The sequence below is a fragment of the Anastrepha obliqua genome, chromosome 5 (assembly GCF_027943255.1).
Source record: "Anastrepha obliqua isolate idAnaObli1 chromosome 5, idAnaObli1_1.0, whole genome shotgun sequence".
Taxonomy (NCBI): Eukaryota; Metazoa; Arthropoda; class Insecta; order Diptera; family Tephritidae; genus Anastrepha; species Anastrepha obliqua.
The window spans coordinates 49,363,619-49,377,107 of NC_072896.1; the positions used below are offsets into that span (position 1 = coordinate 49,363,619).

Here is a 13,489-nt window from a genome sequence, read left to right on the forward strand (position 1 = left end):
GGAAATTTAAAAATGCGTAGGTATATGCATATATATATAAGATCCTCTAAATCCTAGTTGGGGCATAGGGCATCAATAACTCCTATTCGCCATCCTATGTGCAAGAGCTCTAAGTTCATTCCAAGTCTTATTCGAGGACCTCATTTCCGGCTAAGTTGAACGGCGCCAGGTGTTTCGTGTTCTGTCTACATTTCGTACCGTCTGGCTAATTTTGAACTGGCTCACTTACAGTTGCAATATTTCGGGTACTTTGAACATGGCTATGTCTCATTAGTACAGGCAGACTTAAAAATGCTTGTTTTAACTCGAATTTATTGCCTATAGGGCATACAGATTACCCGATGGGGTCGATAATTACGTTCGACGTAGATCACTTAAAGTTGCCACCACTAACTTAGAATTTCCGACCGCTGCTCCTATTGGAACTTTGCCAAGATATAAACGTTAACTTTGGATGACATTTTGATGAATTTTCAGATCAAAATTAATAAATAATAGGATTGAATTTAACTTCAACATTGCTACGCCCGTCGCCGTAGCCAAACGGGTTGGTGCGTGATTACCATTCAGAGTGCATAGATTCGAAACTACGGTCACGAAACACCAATTGATAGAAAATGTTATTTCTAATAGTCGGCTCTCGGCAGAAAATGACAAACTTTCGAATGTATTTCTGTCATGTAAAAGCGTCTCATCTGCTAATTGAGATCGGCGTAAAACTGCAGGGACCTCCAATTATCGAAAAATTCAAGATGCACAACATAAAGGAGGAGAAGGAGCTCAACCAAACAGTCAAGAAGGTGTTAGGCACCAATTATATTATATATAGAGTGGAACCTCTCTCAGGCGAACACTCACCAACGGTTTTGTCTGTTCAAGAGAGGTGACCACGCAAAAGAGAATAACTTCTTCTGATACATAAAATTTTGTATAGAAAACAAAATGCCCCCACAATGGAAGTGTTCGTTAAAAGAAGTTTCACAGTATGTATGTCCCTATTTAATAACCAGTTTGAGTTTCACAAACTCCTTTCAGTTTCTTCAATTATAATTTCACCAGATTAGGGGCTTTTTTTTGAAATATACGTCGAAGCAGTTACCTTCTCTCACCCCCTACAATGGTCTCCCATTATCTGTTAATGCCGTCGACAGCTTCCGACTTTTGTAGCCTTTGTGGAAGCAAGTACACTTGCGTGGACTTCTACATACGGAACCATCCTCCAATGATGGTGACAATATCCGATGAAGCGTCCTTTGCACGTTGGCGATGGCGAGTATCGCAGACGATGGAACGATGAGCTGTATGAGCTTTACGATGACATAGTTATAGTGCAGCGAATCAAATCAAGTCGCTTCGTTGGTTGGGTCATGCCATTCGAAAGGATAAAAACGCTCAGGTTCTGCAAGTATTCAATGCGGTACCAGCTGGTGGTAGAAGAGGAAGAGGAGGTCTTCTCTTCGTTAAAAAGATCAGGTCAAGTAGGACTTGGATTCACTTGGTGTATCCAACTGGCGACGGTTAGCACGAGAAAGAAACGACTGGCGTGCTTTGTTAAAGTCGGCCATAATCGCGTAAGCGTCTTTAAATAGCTCAGTGAACAGAAACGCCAAGTAAATCAATTGAAAAGTATTTGAAAAAGATTCAGTTTTGAGCTTTAAAGGGCATCAAGTCAATGGAAATCAACCGAAAAATGCATCAAATGAGAAGAAATGTTTACCCCTGCGCTTTTAGTGTCGCGTTCGCACTCCGACATTCCTACGATAGTCGGCTTTACGATAGCAGAGCACCCTACCTATGCAGTTTCGTTTCAGCACTATTCCTTACAAATATATGGAAAATGTTTTACTTTGTTACAACAACAAAAACAACATATTCCTACTCTTAGCACATCAAAGAACGCAATTATCCCCAATCCGTTCTTTGGCAAGTATTGCAAACCCTCATCAATCCTAATTCAACTTTCTTTCATGGTAGCGACTTCAAAAGCCCTGATCGGATTTAACCTCCAATTGCTCAGATTATGGGGGCCTTAGAATTCGTAGTTTCGTTAACAATGGCATCCTGCAAGGAAAGCAATACGCTCCTGCCAGTGGGTTGATACAATGCATTGAGATTGATGGATACGAAGATATTTCTATCGCATCGAGGTCTCTCTCACTTTTACTTTGTCAAGAAATTGCTAAGATTTAGCTAATATATTTCAGCAGGTGGCGCGAAAGAACCATCCCTCGCTCCTCCAGAACTTGATGATACAAAACAGAATTTCAAAAAAGTGATACATGAAAATTCTCACTTAGTGCAGAACAACATAACACCTTGATTAAAAAGTTCCCGTAACAATCGCCAGATGACGCTAAACAGAGTTTTGTTTCCTTCTTTGTTAGGTGACATTTGTAAAAGTTACGCCGTTTTGAGTACATCTACCTCTGCTACGGGATCTCGATTTTCTACGAGTTAATAACGTCGAAGACATGATTTGCAAGGCTGGATCCGACTCAGCAATCATCAGACGCATCATTACTGAAGGCAAAACGTGGGTTTGTGATCCACGCAATCCAAACATCAGGCGAGTGAGGGGAGAACTCCAAATGAACCCAGTCAAAAAAGCGATGCTTACGGTTTTTATGGATTACAACGGTATTGTACACCACAATTTTCTGCCAGAAGTTCAAACAGTTTATAAAGACTATTATTTGGCATTTATGAGACAGTTATGAGATGCAATTCGTCGAAAGAGAAAATATTTGTGGGAAAACAACTCGTTGATTTCTTCACCATGATAACCCACAATGTCGATCCCCACGTGAGGAATAAACCTAAAACTTTGAATTTTCCGAACATATTCCGGGAGCTTTTTGATCAGGATATGATATGATATGCACGCGTGTATGTAGCCATTCTTCGTCCAATTTTACACTACGGATTTCTAGTTTTGTGCCTTACACTAAATAGCACTTAAGCAACTGTAAAGGATACAACGATATGTAGAGTTGCGCAAAAAGTAGAGCTCTTAGCTTCACCACTACCAGAAGCGTTTGGTGAGTTACCATGCACTATAGTATTAAACTGATGTAGGTGCCGAAACGTTGAGGGGCAATACAAATCCTTTCAAAAAGCGATACTTTAGACTAAATTAAATCGTATAACTCGTAGCTAATAACCACCGGTACATCGTTTCTGCCTGTGAAACCTCGGGCTTACTTGGCCTTTACATGGCTAATGTGTGTATGTATGTGCTCTTGTGCTTATTGAGGACTTAAATTCCGTTTATTAGAAGGGCTTTTACAGGTCAATGTCTGATTGGCTCACATGTCATGTGATTGAGAGTGAAGCCATTTCACTAGTGGAGGTACAAAGAAAAGCAAGAAAATGTAAAGGACTTATTTGCCACTCGCCATTTCGTACTAAGGACACGAATACTACACACGATCAGCAAACGTTGCTGAAGAGAAGCAAGACCAAATATCATTAATAAACAGAACAAAAAAGCGATCCCAGAACACTACCTTGCGGAACGCCAAAGCAAGCAACGAATGGTGGAGACCTAACATAGTCGATAACAACAAAGCAATGGCGATTGAGCAAGTGAGATGAGATACAACCTAAGAAGCCTGAATGGAAGCCTGAGTGGAAATCGAAAGTCTTAGCGAAGTCGGTATAAATGGTGCCAAGCTGATACCCTAATTGAAAGGCAGCGATACAATCATCCGAGAATTAGAAACTGTTGAGCTACCCGGTAAGAAGCTATGCTGCTCCGGACTAACGATATTATGAAAAACGACTTCAATGAGTTATAATCAAAGGTGGATCTAATGCAAATTACTAAGCTCTAAATTATAAAATAACGCCAAAAATTCTATTTGTTTATTTTAAATAAAACACCATTTTCCTTTCCATAGATTTTAGTTTTCTTAATAATTAATTTGAGTTTCATGAAATGTGTTCTTATTTCTGAATATTTTTAAGGGCTTTCAAGGCCCTGTCAGAATTTTCAAAAAATTTGATTTTTTTTTTGCATTTTCTTAAAGTATAATATCTTAAAAATATTGTGTGAAAATTTCAAGTGAATCGAACTAATACTTTTCGAGTTATTCAACAATTAACAAAGGGTGCTCCGGAGCGTTCGAGAGCAAGCAGCAAAACTTTAAATGCGTTTTTCTTAAAATTATGTTTTTTGAACTGGGGATCACTGTAACTTAAAAACCGCTTGGTAGATTTCAATAAAATTTATACTGTTTTTGAGAAACATAAAAGAACTCGTGCCTGATCGAAGGATTTTTTTTCAAAAATTTAAATTTTATTTTAACATTTAATTTCGAAAATCAAAAAAACAGTTCCGGAGGCCGCCATATTGTTAATTTTGACAAACAAAATTCTCTATTAATAAAACTAATTTCTCTTGTCCGATTGAATTTATATGAATCTCCATGAATTTGTGATGATCACGGCAAGGGTCTTTTGGAGAAAAGGGCTCCACAAACAGCGACAACTTTTACAATTATTATTTTTTTTTTATTTTGCTAAAGTCAAGTCGAACATGATGTATGAATGCCATGTTTTTATTTCTGTAAAATAAAGCAATTGACTAGCAACAAAAAATTATTGGAAATACTCATTTTTTCAGGCCTCTGACTACCCCTAATTTAACCATTTATCACAGAAAGTTTAAATATTAAAAACCTAAATTGTTAGCCCTAAACTGATAAAAAAGTATGAGAAATTTGTTTTGTCTCATAATTTTTTCATGTGGCTCTGTGTTGCTCACCCCCAAATTCTTGTCACATAATTATATGGGTATCAATTTTGGCCTTTCAGAATGAGCTTTGAGCTTGTATGTATTTGTTGGCATGTGTATGTATTATGAAGAATTTGATACCGCCAAATTTACCCAAATTAGATTCTCCAGCATTAGGTCGCACAATGAATTCCCCATTAAGCATAAACACTTAAATGTTAAGCTGTCTCAAAGTTTTAAAATTCGTTTTAATTATGCATACACATACATACATACTTATATGTGCAGCATATTGGCGCACATTGCGGCATGTGTTAGAGCGAAGGATTTGGCTTGAATGTATTGAAAGGGTATACAAAAAGTTGCATACTTAAAAAGCGCGCTAAAAATTTTAAGTGGTTGGAGGTTGGTTGGTTGTTTATTTACTCCTTTTTAGTTGTTTTTGTTATTGCGCAACTTACAGCGGGCTAAGCAGCAACGCGGTAGCATTCAAATCTTTAAAGCCAACAACTCTGGCACTTCAGCAACAACAAAAGCGTAACGTAAGTAAGCAAGAAACTGGCAAGATTATTGGCAAATAAAGAAAAATATACAGCAGCTAACATAACGGAGAGGGTAAAACGCCATAAAAAACCAAAACGCGGCAAACAAGCAAAAAGTAAAGGAAGTCGAGGCTAGAACACGCGAAACAAAACAAAAACGAGTGCTTGGGCCATTTAAAATGGGTTAAAATGTAGGGTTCGGCTAAATGCGCCCATATATATGCTACATTTTGAGTGTTGCGCTCTGTGTGTTTGTCGCTCGAGTGTAGCAAACGACTTTTTTGTGTGCATATGTGTATGTGTGTATACACAAAAAGGTCGATGCAAAGATTACTTTGGCCGTTTTAGTTGTTGTACCGCTCCGTTTCTTTGCAGCCTTAACACAGTTTCGCAAGTTGCTACATTTGCTCTATTGTTGTCCATATTTTCTACCCCTGCTAACGTTTCGTTGTTAGTTGAATCTGATTCTTCAGGATGGTTACGATAGATCTAAGGTATTTATGTGTATGTAAATACGATACACACATACCTACATACATGTACAGATTTGTTTACAATAGCAGTAGTGCGACAAATTGCAAGAAATTTGTTTATATTTTTTATTATATTATATATAAAAAAAAATTTTATTTAAAAAAATTGTTTTTTTTTTATTTATTTGTTATGTAAAAAAAAATTATTTAAAAAATTTCTGTATTTAATTTTTTTTTATTAAAATGTAGTTCATACCGCAAAAAAACCACATAATTCGAAATTATAAAAGAACTAAAACAATTGAAAAAACATTTAATTTTTTTTTTTCTTAAATAAATTATTATTAAAATTTAACTAATTAAAAGTTTTAAATTTCTTTTTTTTTTAATTTATTTCTTTTTCAGTTTTTTAAACTTTTTTTAAATTTTTTTAATTTAATTTAAAAACTTCTTTTTTAATATTTTATAAAATTATATTTCATACTACAACAAAAACTAAAAAAAAAAAGTATATAAAACTTTTCCGTTTTTTTTTTAGTTCCCATTCAATTTCTTTTCTAATTTTTTATCAGAATCTTTAGAACAATTTCAAGAATGCAGTTTATAGTTCATTGAATTTTAGTAGGTTCCAGTGAAAAGTGGCTCAAAACTCGTGTTGATTTATGAAAAAATTTGTTTGCTTGCGGCACTTTCTCTATATAAAAAAAAATTCGAGCTTCCGTTGTATGGAAGAAAATTCGAAACACCATCTACAGGAATAATTATCAAAACTCTGCGCGAATTTTGAGCCACTTTAAGCTGGCACTTTAATTAAACGCGTTACTGTATGCCCAGGAAATTGTTTTTGGAAGAAAATTTTTTGAATTAGTTTTATAGTTTTGTAAAAATTTTGAAACTTTGAATTCTAATTTTTTTTGTTATTTTTTTTTTGTTGGTTTGTATGTCAACTACTATATTTTTTTATAAAATAAATAAATAATATAGAATTTTTTTAACTCTTTGTTTAATTTTGTACAAATTTGAATTATATAGTTTATTTGTTTTTTGTTGTTTTTGTTTTTGGATTTGAGCATTATTATAAAAAAATTGCAATAAAGAAATATGTCGCGCTGCGGTTATTGTGCACACATATGTACATGTATATATCACATATTCACTTATATCTACTTGTACATACATCTACATAAATATATATATTTGGTTACAGCTGGTTGCCATTAACTATTTATTTCGGGTCAAAGTTTCTGGTAAATTAAAATGAGAATTTTTAACCGAAATTTATGCGCACACTAAGAAAATATTTTCACATAGTTAAAGCATTTTGCCTGCAAATGTTCGCACACAAGTATGTGTACACACACACATACATATATGTATGCGCTTGTACATTTATAAGCGTAAGTATATGTATGTGGAGGCTTTGGAGTCAATTATCCCTTTGTGAATTCCTATAAAAGTAGTGAAATGTGAAAATGAAACGAACATAAAATTATATGGCTATCATGAAAGAGTTTCTGGTGTTTATTCGGAAATTTACATTTTCCTGCCGCATCTTTATTGAATGAAAAGAGCAAAGGAGCACATCTGGAAACTGAGTAAGATAATTTGAAAGCTAAGAAAACTTGAAGGCAGTAGGCAGATCTTTGTAGTTTGTTGAAGTGCGCTTAAGCATGAAAACATATTGCTTTTCAAAGTAATTTTAAATCTGCTATATACGGGTCTAATTACATGTCTATGCATGGATGTATGCATATATGTATGTATGTATGCATGTTTGCAAACTTGCCAGAAAAGATTTCAGTACACACAGTAAAAAATTTTCAAAGGAATATGAACTTTTCCGTCAATTTAGACTGAAAAATGAATTTTTTCCATGGAAAATTCACAGGTAATTCTCAAAGCCTTAAGGGGTTAGAGGTGTCAGAATTTTCAAAAAATTGGATTTTTTGTTTTTACATTTTCTTAAAGTAGGTATAGTATCTTCGAAATATTTTGTAAAAATTTGAAGTGAATCCGACAAATACTTTTCAAATTATTTCACAATTAACAAAGGGCGCACGGGCGCTCCTCGGGCGATAGCAAAACTTTCAATGCGTTTTTCTCAAAACTATGTTTTTTGAACTGATGAGCACTGTAACTTTAAACCCGCTTAGGTTAATGAAATTTATACTGCTTTTGAAAACATAAAAAACTCGTGCCTGATCAAAGTTTTTTTCAAAAATTTCGATTTTTTTTAAACAATTAATTGTCGGTTTTTTTTCTAGAAAATCTGAAAAATATTTCCTGAGGCCGCCATATTGTTAATTTGGAAAAACAACTACAATCAGGCACAAGATTATCTATTAATAAAACTGATTTCTCTTGTCTTATTGATTTTAGATGAATCTCCAAGGACTTGTGATGATCACCGCAAAGGACTTCTGGAGAAAAGGGCTCCACATAAACAGCGATAACTTTTACAATTATTAATTTTTTTTTTAATTTTATACTATGTTTTTACTTTTGTAAAATAAAGCAATTGACTAGCAAAAAAAATTATTGGAAATCATCATTTTTTCGGGCTTCTGACTACCCCTAACCTCTAACGGCACAAGTAATTATTACTCGCATATATACAGGCAAAGACCAAAGCTATGAGTGTCTACTACAATAAAGCAAAACATATACTTATAATCGATTACGGATAGCCGGTGGAATTCGATGAAAACCGCTACTACCTCGGCTGCATTATCATGGCAGACGGTGAAGCAGATGAAGATATCAACTAGGCTAAACAAAGCAAGTGCGGCGTTCGTACATATGGACTAGTTCGCAAATATACAGACGCTCTAAACTGCGAATATTCAGCTCATGTGTGAAGTCAGTACATAATGTTGTACGGAAGTGAAACATGGCTGGTATCTAACACCATCACACAGAGGCTACAAACTCATGTCAACAAATATTCTGACCGAACAACATCAGGAACGACGCGCTGTGGAGCTTAACGACTGAGGAATCCATCCTATGGCAAATGAAAACCAGAAAGCGGCAATGAATAGGTCACGCGCTTAGAAAACCATCAGATAACATCACAAGAGTGGCACTGGTTCGGAGCCTACTAAAGAGCAGAGGTCATGGTCGGCCAACGAACATTTGGAGAGATCGATGTTGGCCAAACTATCACATACCGACATCTCATTGGGCGGCGCAAAAACAGCAACCCAGGACCGTGTACGATGGAAGAGTTTTGTCGAGGACCTATGCTCCCGTGCGGAGTGAACAAGGGCATAAAAAAGTATAAGCAGAGCTGCATGTGCCTAAGGTGTTTAGTCGTAAGTCAAACAAATTGAAGGGTCCAAGATCTTGTAGGACATTTAATGATAATGTGTTTCCCCCCAACAGCAGACAATAGTTCACAAGTTTACAATACAATCTTTCGGACTGTGTTGTTTTTCTAATTTGTAACTCCATGAAAGTTTGTGCAATCGTATCCCGTGGGCCAAGCTCCTGACAAGTATTGTAAATATTATATTTGATTATAAATAAATCAAAATCGTTAGTTTGCGGACCATGTTTATTAATACCTTTTAGCTTCTTTTGGTCAATGAATGCAATTCAAGTACAAAAAGTTGTTTTTTAAGTACAACAACCAAAAATAAAGAATGGATTAAGAATTAATATACAATACAAAAAAATTATTAATTTGAAAATTGTAAACGTAAATTCGCCCAATTCCGCCAAAACGCGGGGTAGGTATTTTTACCTGTACAAGGTAAAGTAAGTCTAATAAAAAAATGGTCTTCAATTTCGTTCATTTTCACCAAAAATTAGTCCAAAATGATGTTTTGAGCACAAAAGAAATATCAGGCATTTGAGGGTTAAAAACCCGAAATGATAATATACAAATTAATTACTTTTTTAAAATAATTAATAAATCTTCATGAATTATATCATTAAAGTTATTGTTTCAAATCAAACTCATAACTCTTTATTATTTTCAGTCATTTATAGGGCATTCACTTAATTTCGAAAATGGTCTAAAGAATGCCAACTTTGAAAACAACATTCTCGAATAAAATTCTCACAAAATTTCATATTCGAAATGAAATTCGGTGAATCAACACTAATAATATTCTTCACATAAAAAGGGGTACAATATATAATATTATAGAAATATTTTTTACTTTATTCATAAAATATCTTGAAACAAGAAATATATGACTTACACCATTTTCATAATTATGTGTACATTTTATTGTACATAAAATTTTATTTTTCTAATTTTTGTAACTACTGATAAACCACCACTCTCTCTATAGTCTTCCGCATTGCTTACTCAATTACGGGTCCCATACAGATTTTTAACTGATCGAGGCACTTACCTGCTTTCACCACAACATCCCGGGAAACGATTGTGCCCACTGCATTAGTCGCCACACAATGATACACCGACCAATGCACATCTTGCCTGAACTCTTCCGCCTCGAATGGAGGGAAATACAGCGAACCATTGGCGAGTATGTGACGGACCTGCAGAGAAATTTATCAAAAATATAGGAAAGAAAGGTGTGTGAATAATAAAACACATACGCAGAATGCAAGGAAAAGAAATTTTGTGAAAATATTACCAAATACTACCACATACATACATAGGCACTAGTACGACCAAAGTGGGCAAATAGTGAAGTATGATACAGTTTGCAAAAAAGTTGCGCTTTTTAATTAAGAAAAAGTTTACAATTTTCAAGTAGAAAACCAAAGTAGAATCGAGCAATGAAAAATTGTAGAGAAAGTATTAAAAAATTGATGATATCTAATGGAGTTCATTTTAAGTAAAAACAAAACAACGGCAAATGGTAAGATGCAGCAGCAGTAGCACTTACGAAATTCGAGTAGCAATTGGCAGCCAAGGAATATAAAAAATTGCTACTCTCACCAGATGTATATGTATGTATGTATGTATATACAAAGAGCTCAGAAAATTCAGAGCATTCGTCAATGAAAACCCCACCAAATGTAATTTTTGGACAGAGAAATACATTAATATCTATTTAGATGCCAGGAATGGAAATTTTCGGGATCCTAGTTTGTCTGGATTGTCCCGAAACTGAGTAGTTCATAGGGTCTGTTGCATTTAAAATAGATTAGTAAATTGCTTTTTCAGACTAAATTATTATTTATTTCGATTCGAGCAGTTCTTCGTCCTATTTGTGGCCCTTTCCTCCACAAATGGAGGGGTCTACAGTTTTAATGACAGAAGCAGTTCTCATAAGTAGCAGGAAAATAGTTGAGACAGCAAATCTCAGAGTAGGTGGCCACGTACTTGAGTCTAAGGTGTTCATCAAAAATCTTGGAGTAATTATTGAGCACAGGTTGAGCTTTAAGCAGCACCAAACATACGTCAACGATAAAGCAGCGAAAGCTGTACCTGCATTGACACGTATTATGATGAATACGACAGACTCTAGGAAATTGCTTAGCAGTGCAATATCGGCCAGCCTGGGTCGAAGCAACAAACTACAGCTCATATATGAAAGGCATTAAATCGGTATACCGGAGAGATGTCTACATGACGCAAGTACTTAGTGGGCATGCATACTTTAAAGCTATCTGCATAGATTTAGGCATGAAGACTACCCATACTGCACATTTTGTGACAGTCTAGTTGAAGATACAAAGCACGTTTTCTTTGTCTACCCTGGAAAGAGAAGATTTGAGTGAAGGGTTGGGAAGCCTATAATGGTTAATCTTAGTAGTTATCATGCTTGACTCAGAAGAACATTGTTCCTTTGTCAGTAATATGGCAAGAATAGTAGTTACCAATCTCATGAAAAGGCAATAGGCCGCTCCCCCTCCTGTGAGGTATTACCTAACGGTCGTCCCGCGGGCAGGAAAAGGAGCTGCGGTGGGTTTTTAGTGGGGAGTCGAAAGACAAATCTCACAGTTTTCGGCTTTCAATGCTTTTTGTCACCTCCATAAAAAAAAAAGATGTATGCCGACTTCGAATGACAGATGGTTTTTAATGGCAGAAATACACGCGAAGGTTTGCTGTTATCTGCCGAGGATCGGCCACTATTAGAAAAAACTGTTTCTGTCAAATGGTGTTTCGTGCTAACAGTTTCAAACCTATACAGACTGCATTCGGTATTTTCGTACCTCTATGGCAAAACAGCACCAGCTTCAGTACGAAACTAAGAATATTCAATGGTTGCGTTAAAGCTATGTTACTATTTGGGCCTATCACTTGGAAAGTTAAAGTGGCAATCCCAAAACGCCTCCAAATTTTCACCAACTGGCACCTCCGATGCATCCTGCGCGTCTTCTGGCCTCGAAAAATAAGCAATTTCGTGTTTCTTTACCAATCAAGTCGAGATTGCCTGTGAAGTGCGAAGAAGGAAATGGATTGGTCACTCATATCGAAAGGATGACGACAAGGTGGTTAGATATGCGTTACGATGGAACCCGTTCCACAAGTAGGGCGTGCAGTTGGTAGACTTTATATAACCTGGCGAAGATGGAGAGAATTTTGAATTATAGCGCAAAACCGTATCCTATGGCGTTTTGCAGCAGTTGGCGCCCTATGCTCCACTAAGAGTTAAAGGAAAACTGCTGTGTTTGAGGGACATTTTTGATAGTTATTTTTTCGCACTCTAAAATCAGTTCTTCCCGAAATACAAACTCAGCTGTTATGTAAAAAAAAGTGTTGCAAGCCCTTGAAGCTTAACCTATGCTGCAGCTTTTCTTTCTTCGGTTTTTTGTGATGAAAATTTAAATAAAGAATTGTATCCAGAACTTCCGGGATTTGGATACCTGCATTAACATCTCTAAAGCATATCTACACACAGATACCCTCAGCGACCCCTACAGAGCACTGAGCTGACTTGTGCTTGTGTTGGGTACATTGGCAACGCTTGCCAGGTTGTTGTTTCTGCTGCTGCAGTTCGAGCATTGACTTTCCGATGTCCTCGATGCTGCATTGTACTCAAAGTTGGGCTGGGAAATAAAATGATGTGAAGTTGCTACATTGTCTGACCGTCCGTTAATCTTCCTGACCAACAACACCCTTCATTTGTCTACTCGTCGAATACGTCCGCCTGCTTTTCTTTCGCCTTGCCCGCCTTGCCCGCCTGCTCTTCTTTTTGCGCCTACTTGTATCGTCATCGCTGCAATATCGAAATAACTCAGGCTAGCCGCCAATAGCGGAAGTCTGGTTCAAGTGGTTATTGATTGAATTTGTTCGAAACTGACTCACTCACTTCTCCCTTCAGGTCAGGCGTAAATGATTGTTGCTTTTATTGTCATTTTGCAGCTTTTGTGTTTGATTTTCTATGGTTGTGGCAGTTGTTTCGCTTTTTGCTACTGAAATATGTACTCGTGTATGTACATGTGTCTGTATGTATGATGTATTCTGTGCAAGTTTCGAGTTTAGAGCTATCGAGGAGCCACCCACAACGTTTTATTGTGGCTCGATTGTGTACTGTCTTTCTGCTGGCATTAAAGTGTACTTAAACTTTAAAGTAATTTTTCATTATTTATTTACAGGAGAAAACCGATGAGATGAAATCTAAGTGAATTTCTCCTTAACACACACACACACAGACTTGCTTTGGAAGAAATTCAATTAAATACGGCCGAGTTTATTTGCGTGACACAATTTGCTTATGGACGCACGAGCTATAACTCATCAAATCGTTACAGATAACAATATATGCGAGAATTATTGCAGTTAATTATATGCCGCGATTTCACATTCAATG

General features: G+C 36.1%; 1 protein-coding gene across 1 annotated transcript in view; it reads right to left on the reverse strand.

Moving 5' to 3' along the window:
• LOC129248733 (cell adhesion molecule Dscam2-like) overlaps positions 1 to 13,489 on the reverse strand; it is a 177,557-nt gene that overhangs the window by 142,308 nt on the left and 21,760 nt on the right. Inside the window, 1 exon segment of the mRNA XM_054888350.1 lies at positions 10,115 to 10,262. Coding sequence (XP_054744325.1) covers positions 10,115 to 10,262 — 148 coding nt within the window.